Source organism: Salminus brasiliensis, chromosome 9, assembly GCF_030463535.1.
Source record: "Salminus brasiliensis chromosome 9, fSalBra1.hap2, whole genome shotgun sequence".
Lineage (NCBI taxonomy): Eukaryota > Metazoa > Chordata > Actinopteri > Characiformes > Bryconidae > Salminus > Salminus brasiliensis.
The window spans coordinates 32,490,550-32,512,887 of record NC_132886.1 but is presented as its reverse complement, the minus strand read 5'-3'; the positions used below and the strand labels follow the sequence as shown (position 1 = coordinate 32,512,887).

Below are 22,338 nucleotides of genomic sequence, written 5' to 3'. Positions count from 1 at the left end.
GGCCTGGATTTGGAGTTACACACAAAATTAAAGTGGAAAAACACACAACAGGCTGATCCAACTTTGATGTAATGTCCTTAAAACAAGTGAAAATGAGGCTCAGTATTGTGTGGGGCCTCCACGTGCCTGTATGACCTCCCTACAATGCCTTTGCATGCTCCTGATGAGGTGGCGGATGGTCTCCTGAGGGATCACCTCCCAGACCTGGACTAAAGCATCTGCCAACTCCTGGACAGTCTGTGGTGCAACGTGACGTTGGTGGATGGAGCGAGACATGATGTCCCAGATGTGCTCAATCGGATTCAGGTCTGGGGAACGGACGGGCCAGTCCATAGCTTCAATGCCATCATCTTGCAGGAACTGCTGACACACTCCAGCCACATGAGGTCTAGCATTGTCTGACGATCTCATCTCGGTACCTAATGGCAGTCAGGCTACCTCTGGCGAGCACATGGAGGGCTGTGCGGCCCTCCAAAGAAATGCCACCCCACACCATTACTGATCCACTGCCAAACTGGTCATGCTGAAGGATGTTGCAGGCAGCAGATCGCTCTCCACAGCATCTCCAGACTCTGTCACGTCTGTCACATGTGCTCAGTGTGAACCTGCATTCATCTGTGAAGAGCACAGGGCACCAGTGGCGAATTTGCCAATCCTGGTGTTCTCTGGCAAATGCCAAGCGTCCTGCACGGTGTTGGGCTGTGAGCACAACCCCCATCTGTGAATGTCGGGCCCTAACCTAATGGGCCCTAATGGAGTCGGTTTCTAACCGTTTGTGCAGACACATGCACATTTGTGGCCTGCTGGAGGTCATTGTGCAGGGCTCTGGCAGTGCTCCTCCTGTTCCTCCTTGCACAAAGGCAGAGGTAGCGGTCTTGCTGCTGGGTTGTTGCCCTCCTATGGCCTCCTCCACGTCTCCTGGTAGCGCCTCCAGCCTCTGGACAATACGCTGACAGACACAGCAAACCTTCTTGCCACAGCTCGCATTGATGTGCCATCCTGGATGAGCTGCACTACCTGAGCCACTTGTGTGGGTTGTAGTCTCATGCAACCACGAGTGTGAAAGCACCACCAACATTTGTGATCAAATGATCAAAACATCAGCCAGAAAGCATTGGAACTCAGAAGTCATTCTGTGTTGTTTAAGTGTTCCCTTTATTTTTTGAGAAGTATATATATATATATATATGCCATTAATACAGGTAATGAGTGGAGGACAGAGAAGCCTCTTAAAGAAGTTGTTACAGGTCTGTGACAGCCAGAAATCTTGCTTGTTTGTAGGTGACCAAATACTTATTTTCCACCATTATTTGCAAATAAATTCTTTAAAAATCAGACAATGTGATTTTCAGAATTTTTTTTCTCATTTCATCTCTCATAGTTGAGGTCTACCTGTGATGTCAATTACAGGCCTCTTTGAGAGAGAACTTGCACAATTGGTGACTGACTAAATACTTTTTTTTCCCCACTGTGTGTATATACATACACATATATATATATATATATATATATATATATATATATATATATATATATATATATATATATATATATACACACACACACACACACACACACACACACGCGCACGCACGCACACACAGCATGCTTGAACCCTAAAGATACCACTGCTACTATTAATACTCCTACTGCGCTCAGGCACAGTACAGAGCAAACACACTACTAAAACAAACCTTTTGGGGGAGAAACATGCTCAGGCATGGTACAGCTTGACTAGTGTGAGTTCACCCTAAGACATTATAAATAAATACATAAATAAAATAAAAATAGTGAATGTCTCAATTGCAGTACATTTGTATTTTACATGCAATAAGATGAAGTATAGAACTACGGGGTATATATGCTAAGAAGCATGAAAAACCTGCTATGTGCTCTAAAATTTAGCATGAACAGCTGGTTTCATTTTGCGCCTGGTTTACTCTGACCTGTCATTTAAATAATATCACCCATGATAATTTAATGCAAAAGACAGGAATTCAGGAAGTGGCATGGCACTGGAGATACAGTGCCCATCCGCAAACAATAAAAAGAACATAATTTAAAATCAATACTGGCCCAGAATGCACCCTATATTGGAGTTACCAATTACCAATAATGCCTAAATGGTAAAACAGTTGGGTAAAACCTATGTTAGTCATTGCCATCCACCACATCTGAAGTTGGCAAAAGGTAAACGGCTGGCAATCACTGTTTTCACTGACAAATACAGAGAGCAGGGGGCCAGCTGTGCCCTCTTGAATGACTGGTATTAGCATGGCTAGGGTTGGGCTGCATAAAGGTAATACTGCATACCATTGTCTTCTAAAATTGTGTGTGTCAAAATGAGGACAGTATTGTAAAATTAACTCATTCATTTATGGGCATTTAAGATGGCCACAGGGTGGGGGTGTTGTGTGATTGGTGAGACCACACACTGAAAACAGGTGGGGAAAAAACAGACCCACTGTAGTTGCAAGTGTACTGGCATGCTGTGTTTGAGGAAAAGGAAAAGCAAGCAATCCTGGATAAATCAGTCTGCAAGACGTGCCTCAACACCCCTAGGACCATTTACTAGAGCTTGTGTTGTTAGGTATGGGGCTTTATCATTTAAACGGGTGTTATTAGAGCTTCTGTTAACTGGAACATGGTTTGAGCTGATTGCTTTAGCTAAGCAAAGGCTGGCTTAGCAAGTAGCTAAGCTCCAACACCATGAAGGGAGGAGACTTTAATTTTAACTTTCTGTGGTTTAGCCAGCCTTTGCTTAGCTAAACCGCAGAACACGCTCAAATCTGGCTGACTGAAACCCCACTTAGAAATGTCTAGATGTCAATCACTCTAAATCTCTAAATGTGGTAAATAGCATGCTAACTAACCTAATGCTAACAAATGTCTCTTTTCTGATTCACAGCAGCAGTTTAACTTAATTTTCATTCAGTGATTCAATAATCAAATCAAATAAAATTGATTTATATGGAACTTTTTACAACTGGTGTTGTCACAATGAAAACCTAAGACCCCTAGTGAGCAAGCCAAAAGCAACAGTGGCAAGGAAAAACCCCCGAGCTAGAGGAAGAAACCTTAGGAGGAACCTAATCTTAATATGTCTATTATAATCATGGTGTAGTATAACTTGATATAATCACAGTAGTGATGGTCAGAGTAATGAGAGTAATATTAGTAGTGGCAGACAGTTAAGAGTCCATGTAGATTTTAACAAGGTCAGTAGACAGGTAGAAGTGGCAGGAGGGCGTGAAGCTGCTATTGCATGGGTGGTGGAGGAAACCTGGTGGTCGGACTGGTGAGTGGCAGATGGTCCGACGCTGGAAGAGGGGACTGTCGGGCCGGATGAGCGAGCCGACATAAACTCAGAGAAGGTTAATAAAAGAACTTTAGAACTGACATAACCTTAGTAAAACACATAAAACATGGATAGATAAATCTCGTCAGATATGTAGATATGACACCTGACAAAATGCACACTTTACATTAGTATTTTCCTGTTAAGCTGTGATGTACCGCACTGGCAAGAATGTTAGGTGATGCAAAGTCTGTTGCTTGTCCATGTCTGCTTTCTAATATGGCATATCACATTTCTGTGCATGATTACAATTAGGCAGTTGTACTAAGCTTTTATCTGATTTTATTTGATTAAATCTAAAAGAAGAAGCTGTTAATGTCAGATTGCACTGTCAATCAACGGAGTATAGGACATATTGTGGACTAAATAATAATAATAATAATAATAATAACAACAACAGGCATTCATTTTTGGAAGGTATTCTGGTGGCTGACTGAGGGGAGGAGAGAAAAAAAAAAAGAGGAAAAAAAACAAACAAAAAAACACATTCCAGCTCAGTTTTATTTGTCTGTTCAGGCAAAGCCAGGTACAAAGCCAACCCTGACACATTTGAATTCTGATGCAGGCTGGTGCAAAACGATTTCAATCAGGTTTTGAAGGAAAAATGACTTGAAATGCGCACAGAGTTTGTAAATGGATTACGGAACAAAACATCAAGACAGGAATACAGGGCACCCCTGCAGATGCAAAGTAGAAAGGGAAAATATATCTAGGAGAACACATCAGGGCACCCTTTTGTAGCATTCTGGTTCACCGGCACAATAAGTAACAAAAGCAGCTTCAAAACATACTGTCTGAAAAAACCCATGTACAAATATCTTTTGTTGCACACTGCAGATTCTTGAATAATTCTGTGCTGCTGTTGTCCTTTTTGCTGGCAGCAAGGTGCTACTGACACAATCAGTCATTTACAGACACGGAGTTCATAATCACATTTTGACTGTTAAGATATTTCATATCACTGTCTTGAATAGCACAGAAATTGGAAAGTAAATCAGATTAAAAAGCTGTGTTCAGGAAGGAAACCAAAAAGTAAAGATTCTATACTGACAGTTAATGGATGGTGAAGCTTTTGATATAGATCTGTATAATAGAAAGCACACGCGCACGCACACACACACACGCGCGCACACACACGCGCACACACACGCGCACACACACGCGCACACACACGCGCACACACGGTTTGGAATGAATTCAGCTCATTATATCAGCTCCACTTTTCATATAAGAGAGCATGTTATAGTTCTATAACTACAGACTATAGTCCATCTGTTTCTCTGCATACTTTGTTAGCCTCTTTTCACCCTGTTTGTCAATAGTCAGGACCGCAAAGGACCAACACAGAACAGGTATTATTTAGGTGATGGGTCATTCTCAGCACGAAAGTCTTTCACATCTAAAGGAAATGTCATTACTCACAGGGTTTTTGCAAAGTCTAAGAATCATGCAGGGTCACTGTTTGCATAACTGCAACTAGATCTCTTTTGATATTTCCCTTTATTATATTATTTTTATTAGAGATGTTCCTGTAGTCGCTTTGCTGCTTCTTGTGTATTGCTTTCTGCAATAGTTTCAGATGTTATGTTTTCATGTTCCACTGTAAATAAATGACTTGACAAATCATTAAAAATGAATTGCTGACTTTGCTTTCTATTCACTGTACAAATTAATTAATCAATTATATATATATATATATATATATATATATATATATATATATATATATGTATATATGTGTGTGTGTGTGTGTGAGAGAGAAAAACACATTGAAATTAAACACAAATCTTTCATATGGTCTGCACCAAATAGAAAGTTTCAAGTATGAGTACAAAGATAATATGTAATCATTTTGCTGAGATGTGGACATTTGATGGCATGAATAAAAGGGAGATATGAATTTGCACTTTCCTCAGGTATAACAAAGCATCCAATTACCATAGCACATCTCCCGCTAGTACTGAAATAACCAAAGCTTTGTCAAATTGTTCAGAAGGAAAGTGCTAAACCAAATCCAACTCTGCCAAGAGGAATGCTGATCGCATTGCAAGTTGAACAAATAAACAAAAAGTGATTTGTGCAATGAACAGTGGTTAAATATCCATTAAGCATAACATTTTCTGTCTTAACTCATCAAATGATCAGGATGTGTCATTAGATATTAAAGAATCATAAAAGTATAACTCATTAAAACAGACTAATGAGCAACAATTCCCACTGGAGTAAGAGCTGCACATCTCTCAGGTACATTTTATATAATATATTCATATCTGTTAATTAGGTTGTTGCACTGATTGGAGTTTGTATACTGATCTCAGCATTCCTAGTTTTGTTAATTACATACTATGTACAACAACTAGCTTTACATCTTTTTTTCTTATCAGTACTGTAAATCATATTTGTCATCACCATTTTAAACAATGTGATTACCATTCTGTTACTTACTTATCCTTTTAAACCCTTATTGCTCTGTAAACAGGACTTTATTTTAACAGCTAACAACAATGTTATGAATGTAAATCAGGGTAAACACACATTGAAGATGTGACTAATGCATAACATATACCTACATGAAATGGAGGTAGCTGGGTGAGGTTCCTAATAAATGAAAACTAAAGCGCTGAAAGCTCTGATGATGTCCCTGCGTCCAGAAGGTTTGTATAGTAATGCACCAGTAAGGGCACTTCAATAACTGAGGTCTACAGCAGGCTGCAACAAGGGAAGACAGGAGGTGACTAATCAGAGAAAAATGTGTATGTTATCTGTTTAAAGTATACTAAAGTATTTGTCACTGTATTATGTACAGTGAAATGTGTCCTTCGCATTTGACCCATCTGTGGTGGTGAATACACACACACACACACACACACACACACACACACACACACACACACACAAACTAGGGGCAGTAAGCACACACACACCCTGAGCGGTGGGCAGCTAACTGTCAATGAGTAAATTAGTAACTCCAACTCCAGAGTGCATATTAGGAGCAATGGACTTTTGTTTTCACGATAACAGGCTTGGCTCTGGCCAACTCCGGCAATGGTGTATCTAGCTAGCCAACAAGATGGTTTATAATGTGCGAACAATAAAAACAGTTCAAGTGTATATATTTGCTGATCATCTTACAGAGTATGACTCCTCATTCCTGCAGGTTCAGTGTCCTCGACCTGGCAACCCGCTCAAGCTGTCCAGTGTTTGGACAGAGTTGGATTGGAGTAGCTATTTAAAATGACTGTTGTCATTTAGTACTTATTGTTCCTTTAAGAAACATCATCAATTCCTTCTAGAATTGTTAGGATGTGATATTTTTTCATCAAAGCCATTAGAGCATGATTTTTGCACAATAAATGACACCAGGTATGTGTTACTAAAACTGGACTGGCATTGGTGAATATACCACAACATAACCCTCATATTTAGTGGTGTTCTTGCTTTGAAGGTCACATTGATATGTCTTAAATTACAGCCAGAGACAACAATCTGCAGCCTTGAGTTTGGTACCGCAGCAGTTAGGAGTTTTAAATTGGTATATTTTCCTGCGATGTTTTACTGTCAATTAGAAGAGCTGAATAAAGTTAAATACAAAAATGCAAACAATTAACTAATCAGGGTTAAGCTGACCAAACACAATGCATCATATTAAGCTTGTGCCAGTAATAATTGTCATATTCGATTTAACATGTATAACAATTGAAGTAGTGCTGGGTGGGGGGACAGACCATTTAAGTTCATATTTTAATAACGCAACTTGGTTACATGTTCACTTTCATGTAACGTTTTCATGTATTGTATTTGTTGGATAAGGATCTAAAAAAAACAGAGCTGCATCTCTCCTGTCGAGGAGTTCACGGAGTTCACTAAAGAATTCACAAAGTGGCAGTGGGCTAAGGTTTTAATAATGTAAAATAAATAATGTAAAGTTGTTTACAATATTATATATGTTCATTTGTACGCAATGTTTTTCACATAGGTTTGGCAACAGAGACAACATCCTCGTGTGTAACCATCATGGGCACTTGCTAGCAACCTTTTACTGCACAACACAACCTTATTTTTTCAGACAGGCAGCTTTTGTTCAATTATGCATCACTAGTCCTGTTACGATTATTACATAATCACCACAATCATTTAATTGGAGTAAATCTGATTCTTTTCCAAAGTTGTAAAACATGTTTAACATTTAGACTGTGACTGAATGTGTTGACTGGGAGATGTTTATACATAAATAATACATGTAGTATAAAATGTATTGTTTATTATGTAAGAAACAAGACAAATAACACGTTTAAAGGAAGAAATTAGGTTGTGTCTGCCTTCAATTCAAATTTTCCACTGCGTTTGGTAAAACTGCAACAAAGGCCAACTGACAATACAGCCCATTCTTAACCATTCCAGGCAGAGGTGGTAATTCAAGTTCAGAAAGTAGAAACTCTCCCTAGGATTGTGTTCTAACTGCTTGGACACCTCTGCTGCTGGTTTGAACTAATTACAGAAGAAGTCAGGCAGCTGGAACAAAATCCTGGGGAGAATTTTGACTTTCGGACAAGAATCTATATCTGCTTCTAGGTGAGGAAGTGCTTCAAACATTCGTAAAAGACTTCTAATTTACATTGGGGTGCACTTATATAGTATTGTGATGGGTTAAGTGCTACATTTAGAAATTTCACTGTATAAACACATTTCTATACATATGTTTTTTTAATTAGTAACTAATAACCTGATGCCTTCTGTAATTTGGGGCAGGAAAACACAAATATTATTGTCATACCTCAAGTCATACATTACTTTATTAACTGCAACCTTTGTAGTTAAAACAATATAACAAAAATAAATAACTATTGCTGTGATTTAAACTTCTTTACTGAGTTTAAGCAATAGCCTAAAGCTGTACATACTACCCCAAGCACCTAGACGTAAGGTTATATTGATAAAGCCCTATAGTCTAGTTAAGGGTTGTCGGCACTCTTACCTGAAGATACGATCAGAGGGCTGCTCTCCCATCACCAAATCAAAACCACGCTGGAAAATTGTGTAGGGCCAAGGGCTGCGAAAAACAAACAAACAAACAAACAAAAAAACTCATTTACGGACCATCTGACCATCTATTTTTTTTTTACTTGTATAATATGTGTTACTGTGACTTAACTCTGCTATACCTAAACCTTGCCATAACTTCAGAATACAAATACTTTGGTTTTCAGTGAAAAAAACAAAGGTAAAACAAATGTAAAACACTAGGGATTGGCAATATGACGATCTTACACCAGAGTATATATTGTAAGTATCAAAAGTACTTGTTCAACAGCCGAATGTAAACTGCATAGTAAGCAGCAACTAAATGTCATTCTCTTGTTATTTTTATTAATCATTTATTCTCATGTCACTTATTTTTTGTAAACACTGAATTCAATCACAGAAAAAAAAAAAAAAAAAACATGTTTCTTGTAGTGCGGCACTTGTTTCAGGGTCATAATTCTGCAACAGTGCCACGCCCCCTTATACAGTGTGTCAGCCTCAACTCTGACAAACATTGAATGCCAGTCACTAAAAGATTCATCCAGTGTCACTTTTCCAAAGTAGACATGTTGAGATGTGCACGTTTAAGCCAAAACACTCAGCAAACTAAACTGATAGAGATTAATATGTGGCAGCAGCTCTGAGCAGAAAGCTCCAGCCTCTGAGTAAGAAAAAAAGAGACAAGAAGCTGATGCCTGTAGGAGTAATCTGTTAGTCTGAGCAGTGAGAATCCACCATTGATTCCTCATACCACAGGGCTGTTCTATAAACATTAAACTGTCTTCAGGACTTGACACATGGACGATTCAGCAGTGAAAGGAAGTTTGGAAAATACCATCTGGGCAAAACCTATATCTATACATCTTCTATGAAAGAATGTATGCAAAGAAAAACTTAAAACTAAACAACTTGTTGCTATTTTAAATAGCTTTTTCTGATGGACCTCGTCTTCCTTCCTGCGGTGTTAGGCCCAATTAAAAACTCTTCACACCTTCACAGCACGACACCAAGCATGCAAGCCCCCAACATCCCCAGCTATTTGCTCCTCAGCACCAATCTTCCTGATTGTTCCAATCGGATTTCTAATTATCGGATCCATCTCGCCAACCGCCATCACTTCCATCCTCCTTCCAATTAAAACGCCAAGGATTTCCTCACCTCAGAGTCTTAATCAGACTTTTTTTTCTAAGCAGCAACCCCCAAAATCCTGACAGGCTCATGCAGAAACATTCTTCAGGGTGGGTGAAGTCTAATTAGCTTCAGAAGTATTTAATGCAACTTTGCTGTGACAAAAAGGTTTATTTTTAAGTTTCTCCTATCTAAATGTTTTCATTATTTTAGGAATTATGAGCTCAGTTTCAGTCAAACAATTTATCCCTGTTTGTTCTCATTGTTAATCTTTTTACTTCTGTGGTAGTCTCACCCCGATGCTCCCTAACACAAATACAGTATTCTGCTGATATTTATTGGATGTTCAGCCAGTCACAAATATGAGGATTTTGGCAGGTGCATACTGTTTGTCTATCTGTATGTCCACTGTATACACACTTCTGGGCAGTTTTTATCATTTCACCATGATAAACAACATACTCTCTCGCAAGACTAGAATACCGCCACAGAAACCCATTTTTAAGATCTGATCCTGAAGACCAGAGCTTGTAAAAAGCTGAAGATGTTTAAATTTAAAGCAATACTTCACACAAGTTCACCTCAATAATCATTTTATACCTTCATTATGGCCAGAGGGAAATTAGTAGTGCAATTAATAATGTTCTTTCAAATATTTGCCATAAATCCAAAATGACCAATATCTATATCCCATAAGCAAATGAGAACAGTGTTGGACACATAATTTATGGCAAAGCACAGCAAATTGTCATAGATCACATAGAATTGAATAACATAGAAGTTTATTGATTTAAATAATTTATTAATATGGTGTATAAGGTTTTAACTGCTAGTAATCTGGAGTATATCTTGCCCTGTGAGCTGTATTATGCAGTACAACTATCAAAGATTATTTATCTTGCTATTAACTTGATTCAGTGATTATAATTAACAAGAAGCAAATAATATGACATAAAAAAAGTTTACAATTGTGGTGGAACACTAAACCAGAATACTTACCCTTGATTTGGGCCCCACTCATTGCGAATGCAAAGATGCTTATGAACAGGGTCCTTCATATATCCATCAAAACAAAGGCATTCACCTGAAAATGGATATGAACCAGTATTAACCACCCATTAAACTTCAGGGATCTTTACTACATTAGGAGAAAATGCACAACATATTTAAAGCAGTCAATATAGATGAAGCCCCTTATATAGTGTGGTGTCACTGTAATGTGACCCCTCAGAGAAGCAAGCAGAATGGTAATAGATTTAGTGTAATCTTAACACAAACATAATGCTTCAGGAAACCTCATTTTACACTAATGACCTTAACAACACATCACTAGTACTGCATGTGGCATTTCACATCTACTCATGGTCAGAATTTTTTTTTATTCCTAAACAGTTTATTTAGGAGAAGATAAAGCATGCACTGTACTGTTTTCTGCTCTGGGTGTGAAGGTCGTGTCTTGCATATTTACAAGACATTACTGCGGTCCTGCAATCTATCAATTTTACCAACACCCCATACTAAAATTCCTACTTATAAAATACATTGTAATTATAAAACTACAATTTTCATTTAAATTGGATTTTCCAACTTGGCTTTCTGTGATCTACACACTTCAAAAAGGATTTATCAAGGGCTTTTTTTAGTACACCAGAAACAAAATTCAGATGCATAAATGTTCCTTTGCCTGGTTAAAAGGTTTAGTGGATGTTTACATATACAATCTTTTAAATGATGCCAAAAAAGGGTTTACTAGGGTTAAAGTACCTTTTTTAGTACGTAGAACCCAATTTACATAGAGTGTATGACAGAAATCTAATGTTTGTACTATTTTTAAGCCAATCTGTGAATATACACCAATTAGTCATTACAATAACACCACCTGTCTAAAAATGAGTTGGTCCTCCTTGTGCCACCACAACAGATATGAACATTCAAGGCATAGATTCCGCAAGACATCTGAAAGTGTCCTGGCAACAAGACAGAGGTGAGGCAAAGCCTCATGAGCATCAATAAGAATGTAGGTACTGACCGGGAACTACCTGGAACACCCTACAAGACCTGCCTTTTTAGGGATGCTCTGACCCAGTCATCTTGCTATCAAAATTTGGCCCCTGTAAATTTGGCTCATATCCTTACGCTTGACCATTTTTCCTTTTTTCTTAACAAATCAAATCACTCAAAAACTGTCTACCTGCTGCCTAAAATATTCCTCCACTTAATAGATGCCCTTGTAGATGGCTAAAAAAAGATAGCAAAACATTTGGTTCATTTCATAATTTAGAAACTGCAATTTACTGGAACAGTGGTGGGCAAGTTAAGAAAACTTTTCAAGAGAACTGCTTGTAGGATTGGTAAATCCCCATTTGACAAGAAAGTATAATTTAGCACACTCTGAAGTGGTGGTTCACTTTTATGCTGTTCAGGAATTCCTGCACCAAATACCTCATGGAAGAGTCATCAGGAGGGATAAAAAAAACTGGCACCATCTCTATTGAAATTCAGTCATATTACAAAGAAACATCTAAACAAGCCTGAAGCATTTTGGAAACAAGTCCTTTTAACTTGCAAGAAAGTAAGTAAAAATCTTGCAAAAGAGGGGGAAATGCCACCATTAAGAGCATTGCTTCAGGGGGTTCTTCTAACAAGTTAGTAAGCCTTTCTATTTACAGTTGCATTTAAAATGATTCAACCCTCTTTAAAAGAATATAAGTCTTAACAGTAACAAAACTAAGGTTCTCCTTTTAGGTCCAAAAGACACTAGAAAATAAACTACATGATTTTTCCATTATTCCTGTCCAGCAGTTAAAACTTTTTCAATTCAATTCAATAACTTCAATTCAGATCTATCATGTAAGAAACATATAACTAATATTAGTAGAACAGCCTTTATGCATCTTAGGAACAAACTAAGAAATTCCCTTTCTATACAAGATGCAGAAAAGCTAGTACATGCTTTTATTACCTCAAGGCTAGATTACTGTAATGCACTTTCATCAGGTTATTCCATATGAACGGCAGTTAAAAGTAAAAAAGTACACTTTGTCATTCACATTAACTAATAAGTGAGTATGTCACTTAGGGACTTCGTTAAGATGAAGGACAAAGTGCTGAACAATCTAGAGGTATCACAGGGCAGTTGCTGAATGTGAGTACATGTGTGTTTTTTTGTTTTTTTTACAGTTAATGCTATAGATTTGAATAACTGTATTAACACTGTACACTGTGACACATGCTAGTCTTCAGAGAGTGATGCCTGTATAAAAAAAAAATAATAAATTAAAAAAAAAAAAGCGCTGCTGTATGTAGTGCATGCAGGGCAGGCTTCTCCCATTAGTTCTTTAATCAATGGTGCCGATGTGCCAGGCAGAGCCAGTCACTCTAGCTTCTGTTGATGCCTCTTGTCAGGTTACACTGCAAGCCCGTCGCCCATAATTTGGTTGCGCGGGACTGACAAGAAAACACCCTGAAGAGGCCTGGCCTGGTTAAATAACACATTTTAAATGTGTGTTGCACAAATGTTAAAAAAAAAGTTAGCCAACAGTCATCTCATACACAGAATGTAATCACGTAAACAGTATATATAAATAATCAAGCAGTATTTTTTTGATGTTTTATTGACTCTGGCACATTGATTTGACAACTGCCATTTCTTGTCATCTCTTGCTAGTTTTGGCTTATTGGGGGGTTTATAGCTTTCATTCCATAATTTAATTGAGATATATGCTCAGTGGGGTTCAGCTTGGATTTTAGCAGTATATTATGAGGCACCTTTATTTTTTTTTCACAACGTTACAAATTCGTTTTACTCATTTTAAAAGTGTTCTCACTTGTCATAACAAACTGAATTCAAATATAGGCTTTGAATTCTTTACTCATCCCACTGATGTGATTTTCCATGGGCAGTGTGCATTCTGGCTTGTACCAAAGAACTGATTTTGACACAACTATTGAATTTCTTCACAATGGTCTAGTAACATAGACCTTTAATGGTAAAATACATATCCTGATGCAATAGTAGAACAGAATTGTGTATATTTAATCATATTTCCTGAGCAAGAATTATGGTCCTACAATACAGAGCTAACAAAAATATAGAATGGCTAAAATTCTTAAATAATAAATAAATTCTGCACTTATTTTATGATTATGTTGTCAAAATAACAACTGTCAGTGTCTAATTAACGTACAGTTACTGTTGTAGGTCCAGGAAAAGTCTGGGCTAAATGTTTTGATTTTATCCACCACAGTGACTGAATAGCATCAAAATAGTGTCATTGTTTGCAATTGTGAGTTCAGAACTGCATTACGGTGATTTCAACAACCTTAAAATTCACATTATTTAGGTGATTTGAAGACTGAACCATCATTCTGAAATGTGTCTGAATGTGCATGCTCCAAATAACACAAATTACTTTAAACAATTAGAAGAAAGATGAAATGCATTTCTGAAAGAGATGAACGATGTAGAAAACAGATTTTTTGGATCTGTAAGGCTAGGGGGAAAAACAACCTTCAGAGAAATAATAACATGCCTTTTGTTTAATTGTTTTCATCTGGGATTCATGAAAGATACTATACATTTCTTTGACAATTACAACATTGTTAAAATTACCATGTATAATTTTACTGTAAATAACTGTTGTCATTTGCACAGCTGATTGCCACTTTATCCTAAAAGTATATAGATAAAGTTGTGTTTATGGTAACCAACGCCTATTTTTTAGAGCCAACGCAACATAAAATATTGACAGAAAAATTACAATAGTGACAACAGTGTACAGCATCAGACAGCCATATCCAATGAACAACTGGTGATATCAGGAAGGGCTAAATTTACATCACATAACCTGTGCTGGATATAACGTGCCTAATAGATACCCTTTGAACTGATCTCCTGATCTTTTTCTGGTGTGCAGGATTTCCGGTGCGACAGAAATCAAAGGAGAGTAAGGCCTGGAGCACTTCCTTTTAAGAGCTTCCTTTCCTGTGGACTATCAGACAATAGCTGCCTTAAGTTTTAATGAATCTGCTCCATATTAACATCTTTTTAAAACCAGAGATTTTGAGAGCTTTTCAGAATCCGAATGGTGCTGTACTTGCACTGAAATGGATCAAACAACAAACCTATCTGCATGACAACACTGCACAACTTTGAGTCAATGAAATATTGACTTCTAACACAAATACAGCACTGCTGCATACAGCTTCCACTGCAGAATATGGTGAGATTTTAGAAGCAATAACCTTAAATAAAATAATGCTGACATCTGCACAGTATTTATATTCATACTTGCGACAGAGCTATCAAATCTATTGAATTTAAACAAACACTGTGGCTGTGTTCCATTACTTATTAATGATGTTTTAAATCCAGGAAAATTCCCTGACCTCAGCAAGGGCCCAGTGAGGATCCATTATTCAGTCAAATTAATGAAACTTAAGAGCACGGATCAGGTAACTCTGTACACAACGCATTGTATCCTGCTTAATAAATGTACTCTCCGACAGGCTGGCAATTTAAAGTTCTGTTGGGAGCTCAGAGACTTGCAGTATTTTTCTGCTGCTCTTATCTCATCAGCACACACTTGCCATCATACTTGCAAAAAAACATAAGCAAAAACCCTAGCTACTGTCGCCTCAATCCCTGCTTTCATCAGTATCCTCTCCCACTGGTATGATTGAGGCAGTGTTACTGTTCCCCATCTTATGCAAATCCTACAGCACACCTTAACAAACATTCATTAGGAATGCAGCGTATGAAAAGCACAATACAATTATTGAACTGTAGCAGCACCAAGGCTTTCTTTTTTGAAATTCATTTACTAGGAAACCAAGTTTCCACTGGGACAACATGTGATTCATTTAGGCATAGAGGAATCATCTCTCAAAGACCATCTTCTACCCCTACTGAATTATGGATAAAAAAATAAAAATGAAACAAAGGAACTTTTTCAATTGCCAGTTCATTATCTAGAATGCAGTAATCTAATTACAAACAGTGATTATTAGCAAGATGAAATCTTTAAATCACCCACACAAAACACAATTTATTTTTTATTATTATTTGTTCCCCCCCAAGGTTTTATTTTTGCACTTTTATGCAAGCAACAGGAACTCATTCCACCAATATGGTCTGTCTTAGTGGATAGTACAGCAACAACAAAAGTGAAAAGTGAAGTTGTGCCAAAAAAGTAAAATGTCACTTATTACTTATTATAGTAGTTATTATAGTAGTTATACTATGACTATACTATATATATACTATGACTATGTTACCAGTATTTTAGTCACATGCATTTACACTTTGTAGTCAAATAAGTCTCCAGTTAGTTATAAAACAGCATCTAGGGATTTTTCACCTCAACCAAAGAAACATACTTATAAACATATTTATACATGGAAGAAAAACTTATGCACAATAAATGTACTTAAACATCTTTAGAGTAACACTGTGTAACTGTAACCAGAAAATGTGCTGTATATATAGTTTATTACAGTTATTACACTATTTCACTGTTGTAGGAATAGGAATTTGGGGCTTGGAACTTGTGAACAAGGCCATTGAAATGAACAGCAAGACATTCCGCCTTGCAGACGCAGCTCTCCCCCTTCAAAATATCCCAAAAAAATGTTTAAATCTCTTTTTGATTTCACTTCCTAATTACTGTAATTGAAAATGACAAACAAAATTACACCAACTCTCCTCAAGGAAACTACTTTCCAACTGCTGTTCCTGAAAGACACTGATTAGATCCAGCAGCAGAGGAGAGCGGAGGCCTCCTATTTGAGGTCTCAGCTGACTAAGCAAGTTTCCAGGGTCAGTACCTGCTGGGATATTATCCCTTTGACTAATTAGAATAATTTATGCACACTCAGCAAATAAAGCAATTTTGCTTGCTTAGTTGACTGCTTACTAATTCTGAAGAAAAAAACAACCACAAAGACCAAAGATCTCCCCTTTTGTCTTTTTTTTAAATCACAACAGGTGAAAAGGACTACACTCACACAAGCTCTATTGTAATCACATTGCTTTTTAATCATCGTTCATCAACCACGCTACCTCAATGACATGACCACCAAGCAAACCCGCAGAGACAGCTGGGGGTGAGTACCTGTATCTGGGTCGCACTGGTGTTCGCAGGGGTCCAAGAGACGGCGTCCACACAGTTCGTTAACCCAGGGCCCACTGGCATTCTGCTGGTAGTACAGCAGAACCTGAGCTGGGTTCAACCAGTCGGAGGCGTCCAGTTGACTACCCTGCAGCAGCACGAACCTGGAGCCTGTGGAGAAGAGCACATGCCCAATGCTCAGAGAAAACAGATGTTGTGGTGAAGAGTTAGCATAGAAGCCTGCATATGAAGTACTGTACCTTGTTAATGTGTCTATAACTCAGAGAAATAAAACTTGCTACCAGTCAAGAAATGTAAATGTTAAGCCTGTACAGTGCACTCCAAAGAACCATTTCAAAATTTCAGTTTCTAATTGTCAAATAACCAGCATAGTGTGACACGACCCCTGGGAAAGGTGCCTGATAGGCAGCGGGGATCAGAGATGACACAAGCACAGGGCTCAAGTGACACACCTTTATTTTGTACCCTCCACCACACCCAAACAAAAACTCGAATGAACATAATAGTCCTAAAAGGGGATCTAATAGCCTCAACACGGCGAGTCCTTTGCAGCTCAGTCTGTGTAATCTCTCTGTGGTCCTCCCTGCGTGTGTGACTGAGCTTGCCCTTTTATGTCGTTCACCTGGCTTGTTTGCTTGCATGGAAACAGTTTCCACAGTTCACTCTTGCTTTCTCACCACCACAGTCCTCCCCCCTGGTCCCAGCCACCAGGGTTGTGGACAAAGCGCTTCCTGGTCTCTGGAGTGGAAACCAAGAGGTGCAGTGAGGGTGGCGGGGATGGCGCAGTCCAAGACGGCAGAGGGCACTGCAGGCGTGGAGGGCCCTACATTGTCCTCCAGGCCTCCACTAATGCCTTGGCCACTATCCCTAACGATCAAGGGAGCTGCAGCACCGATGGAAACAGGGCGGCCCCCCTGTGAGGTCATGGGTACTGTAGCAGCCAGCGATCCCGTGTCTGATGGAGTGGGCTTTGGGTCCGTCTCCTCATTGGAAGCAGAGAGGATTAAGAGCCTTACTCAAGGGCACAATAGTGGTAGCTTAGTGAACCAGAGTATCAAACCCACATAATGGTCAGTACTCTAACCACTGAGCCACCACTGCTTTATAAGAAATGATAGAATGCCCTTACTGGATACATGCCTCCATACTTCTATACCAAACTTGCTGCAGGTGCCAGATGTTTGTACTGTAAAATCTTGTTTCATGTACGGTGCATTTAATTTAATCTTGTAATTTCTACTTCAATTGTCCTAGATGAGTAATCTGTTTTGTGCTGTATATTGTTTTATTCACATATTACCCATTACATGCACCACAAAAAGAACAAGACAATGTTGCTGCAGGCAAAAACAAATAGCTAGTATACAGAGAAAGTACTATCATTCTATTAATTACTAGCCTATATAGAACACTAGTTAAAACAGTCTTGTTGTGGAGAAAATCTGAACAGCTTTTTAGAACCTGAATAAATTATACAGGATCTTTGAATGAGCTGGTAAACACCTGCCACATGCCAGAATGGCTAATATACCATGACTGAAACACTGCGGCAAGTGAAACTTTGTCCAATCCTGAGGTGAGAGGAGCTGTAAACAACCATGACCCTCTGTTTCTGCTGCCACACTGTGTTCCTCCCAGTCTTTCAAGGCCGGGACCATGCCAGAGAGGCTTAAACAAAAGATTTTATTCCACAAAAGCCCATGTTTTATTTGAGCCCCTCTGACATTAAGTTTTGCTGGTTAATGTCGCCAAGACATTTATGGACACGTCTTAAATTGATCTGAGTTTAGCGATTCAAGAGGCATACAGTAAATCTTGCACTTTTAGGGGTTTGCCCAAGAGAATGTTATATATATATATATATATATATATATATATATATATATATATATATATATATATATATATATATATATATATATATATAGCATATTGCACACAGATGTGGTGGAAATAATAAAAATAAAAAAAAACGGTAGAAAAGAAAAATGGTAAAAAAAAAAAAAAAGGTAGACCAGCAAAGCCAGTTACAGCCTAGACAAAAGTGTATATATATGTGTGCGCGCAGAGAGAGAGAGAGAGAGAGAGAGAGAGAGAGAGAGAGAGAGAGAGATTTGGCCTGTAGTTTTAAGCTGCAGGTGCCACATTAAAATTCATTAACAAGCTCATCCAGCATACAAACACAAGTAAGGTCCAAACACAAAGAACCCTTGGGGGAAAGGGGAACTGGATGATGTTTGTTGTTGTGTGAAACTGTGTAGTGTGCGAGATTGTGCATGAGTGAATGTGTGCGGGACTGTGTGACCTGGCCCGTATATGCTTTGATGCACTCAGGGCACAGCTGTTGGACTCACACATAGGGGGAGTGAGTGTGACATTTTCTTTTGTGCACTACAGAGACTGCAGAGCAGAGAGGGTGCGCAAGAGTCCCACAGCGCAGGGTTGGGACAGGGTGGGCTGAGTGATGTAATTACCGTCTGCTATGAGGTGCTCTGGGACGTGGAGGATGACTCTAACGTTGAGGCCACAGGAGAGGTGAGAAGAGTAGACCAGGCCGATCACACAACTCACCACACTGATCAAAGTCAGGGTGGTCTTATTGATGGGGCTACGCGGGGAGCCTAGAAAAGGAAGGAAGGAGGGAGAGAGGGGGACAGGGACGAGGAGAAAGAGAAAGAGAGAAGATGAGAGAATGGCAAAAAAACAAACAAAAAAAAAACAGAAGCTGTGAAGTCTTTTTTTTCCCTTTTCTTTTTTTTTTTTTTGAAACATAAAAAACTGAAAAGGCAGTTACAAACAACTTCACATCGAAACTGGTGGTGCATGAAAAGGGGCAACGGACCGGACCAGGCAGCTTCTGTGAACTGCAGCATTGCTAGGCACACTGTAGTGAAGATGAGGCTTTTTCGTTTGAAGGTCACCACTCTACGTACTGAGAAGGAAGAGCAAAAAAGTGTCTGTCATCTACTTTTATACCCCCCATTTGCTTCCATACTGGGTTTGGGCCACTCAACTTTTGTAATCAAATCAGTGGTGACCGCCATGTTGTATTCACAAACCAGTGGTCCATAAAAACAAATGAGTTCACACACACGCACACACCCAGGGAGAAAAAAGAAATAAAAAAGTAAAAACACAAAAACAAAGTCGCCCATAAATGAAACCACAGTCAAGGGCCAAGTAATGCACAGCTGGGCGATTTGATCCCCTGCTCCAGCAGGATAATCACAGCAGCAGTCATTAAGCTTTAAAAGGGTTTGGTCCGGCTCACTTACCCCTCGGTCTGCTGCAGCCTGCTAGCAGACTTTCACAGGTTTAACAACAGTTAAATCAAAATGCTGCTTAAAAGTCAATATAAATCTATCTAATAAATAATAAAAGGTAAATAATTACAACTCAAATGTTTAACTTATTTTTTTCTTAGTCTTTGCAAGTATTTGCTGGAATCTCCCTCATCACATATTGTACCCAGACTGGGATCCTTTTTGCCATGGAACGCTGAGGCCCTGCCAAAATTTAAACATAGGATCGCCTTATAATTTTTCACATTATTATCACAACCCTCCATGGTAAGCGCAATGCAACCATTTAAAACATTTGTGACATCCGAGAATTCAACAGGGTGATTGCTTCTACACTCCATGCATTCATAACTCTGTGTCAGATAAAGAAAGCAAAAAATTGCAACATGCAGGTCAAAAACAGAGCTCCAAGGTTATTTGCTCCCTGGTCTCTTGGAAACGACAGGTGAGTACAGACATTGTGGCCTGCTTTTAATATTACAGAAACACGTGTCACACAGTTTAAAAGGCAAATGCCATTTAAGAGAAAAAACTGCCTTTAAAATTGGCTTTCTGGGAGAATGTAGGGAGCTTGGTGTGTGTTGGGTCCTCAAAAAAATGGAAGAAGCCATTTAGAGAGGAAAAAAATGTTTAGAGCAATTACAGTTTAGCCCTCACAACTCCACTCAAAGGTGACAGCATGTGCACACACCTCTTCTCACTTGACAAATATAAACATCTTACACACAAACACGTATATTAAAATAAGCATGCCAGCAGGATCAAATTAGCAGTTTGTGCGTGACAGAATGACAAGAAAGTTCTACAACACAGGCCGCCATGTCTGTTATTAATTTAAGTCCAATTAGAGGTGTTGTCGCTGTAGCTCACTGGTGTCGTTTGACATGCACAGAGTTTAGGGAGTTGGTAATTGGTAGAATTGTTAAAAGTTAGATGTGAGTGGCTGCTAGCTGCCTTGACAATATGGCAGCTTGTGGTGTGTTTGGTGGCTTGACGTACAGCCTGTAGGGCAGGCTGCTGCTGCCTCCAACGCCGTTAGTGTCCAACCGTTTGCCGCTCTTTAACGTCCGTCGTAGCAGTTTTCATTTCCTCCCAATTAGGCCGCACTGTTTTTTCTCTCCACTTGGGCCTGTTTTGACACCCGCTTAAAAGTTAAGTTCAGGATGCCCAATAAGTAACAATGTGCACATACAGCTAAATTGGCACAAGTGTCATTCACAGGCTAATGTCAAGTGAGGTGCGGTTAGGAGGTGATTTTCCATGTCCACTCATAAATGGACAATCTCACAAATACATACAGTCTCTCTAGCACAGCACATGCCTTGTTACTTAGAACAATAAACTGATAGTGTAGTTGTGCACCAAGCTATATCACAACTACTGCTTTGCTCAGGCACTGAACAAAGTCCCTCACACAAACACTTCACACACTCAACACACACAAAGGGCATGGGCGCAGGCAGGCGCCGCAGCGCTGTTGGGGAATCATGCGTTGGATGATGTGGAAGTCCTCCTTACCCCCAGAGCCCCACGCTGGGTTGACGTTGCCATTTCTCATACCTCGGCTACGGCGACGACTGCGGTTGGGGTCGGTGTAGAAGGTGAGCTGCGGCTCGCTGTCCGCCTCAGTGCCCGAATCCCCATCCGGGTTCAGGAATGCTGAACCCGCTGCGGAATTCAGACAGAAACCCACCATCAAAAAAAAAAAAAAAAAAAAAAAAAAAAAAAAAAAAAAGGGAAATTAGAATAATAAATAAAAAAAAAAACATAAATGAAACTTCAAACCCTTTACAGGTATCTCCAGCACTGCTCTTCCTTTTTCAGCTTTCAATCAGCCAATTGCAGAGGCACTCACAATTGACAATGTAATGTCGTGCTCAGTTCAATGGGGAAAATAATACTTCACAAACGGTACTAAGAAACTGTTTGTAACGGATGCAATTTCTCTTGTTGGTCTGAAACAGTAATGACTGACATGTTGAAACAGTATCAGTTTAAGGGAAAATCCTTCTCTCAGTGATGTTCTACTGAAAGGCGTGAAAGGGAAGCGGCTTTCCAAATAAGCAAATAGCAGCTTTTCTGCACCACCAGCACACTGTATGAGGACATTTTCAGGAATCGCTGAGGGGTTCTTCAGACTGACTGTGAATCCTCTAATCTCCAACATCCCTTTTCAGCACAACAGGTAATGTGGTAACGCCAGAGAGAAGATGCATAAACCAGAAAAAATAAACATGTTTTCCTCAAAAGCCTGTACGCCAACTTCTCTGTACGCCAAATAAACATGTTTTCCTCAAAAGCCTGTACGCCAACTTCTCTGTACGCCAAATAAACATGTTTTCCTCAAAAGCCTGTACGCCAATGTATAGGCTGTAAACAATCTTTTACCATATGAAGA

The 22,338-nt window shown here is 39.0% G+C and overlaps 1 protein-coding gene across 2 annotated transcripts in view; it reads right to left on the bottom strand.

Moving 5' to 3' along the window:
* Positions 1 to 22,338, bottom strand: part of astn1 (astrotactin 1) — a 195,982-nt gene that overhangs the window by 110,219 nt on the left and 63,425 nt on the right. Inside the window, exons 5-9 of one of the 2 annotated variants that reach the window (XM_072688243.1) lie at positions 21,459 to 21,608; positions 19,113 to 19,259; positions 16,621 to 16,788; positions 10,508 to 10,592; positions 8,334 to 8,408 (exon numbers count right to left, since the gene is read on the bottom strand). In XM_072688243.1, coding sequence (XP_072544344.1) covers positions 8,334 to 8,408; positions 10,508 to 10,592; positions 16,621 to 16,788; positions 19,113 to 19,259; positions 21,459 to 21,608 — 625 coding nt within the window. The remainder of the gene's footprint in view (positions 1 to 8,333; positions 8,409 to 10,507; positions 10,593 to 16,620; positions 16,789 to 19,112; positions 19,260 to 21,458; positions 21,609 to 22,338) is intronic. The other variant, XM_072688244.1, reaches the window with a different exon arrangement.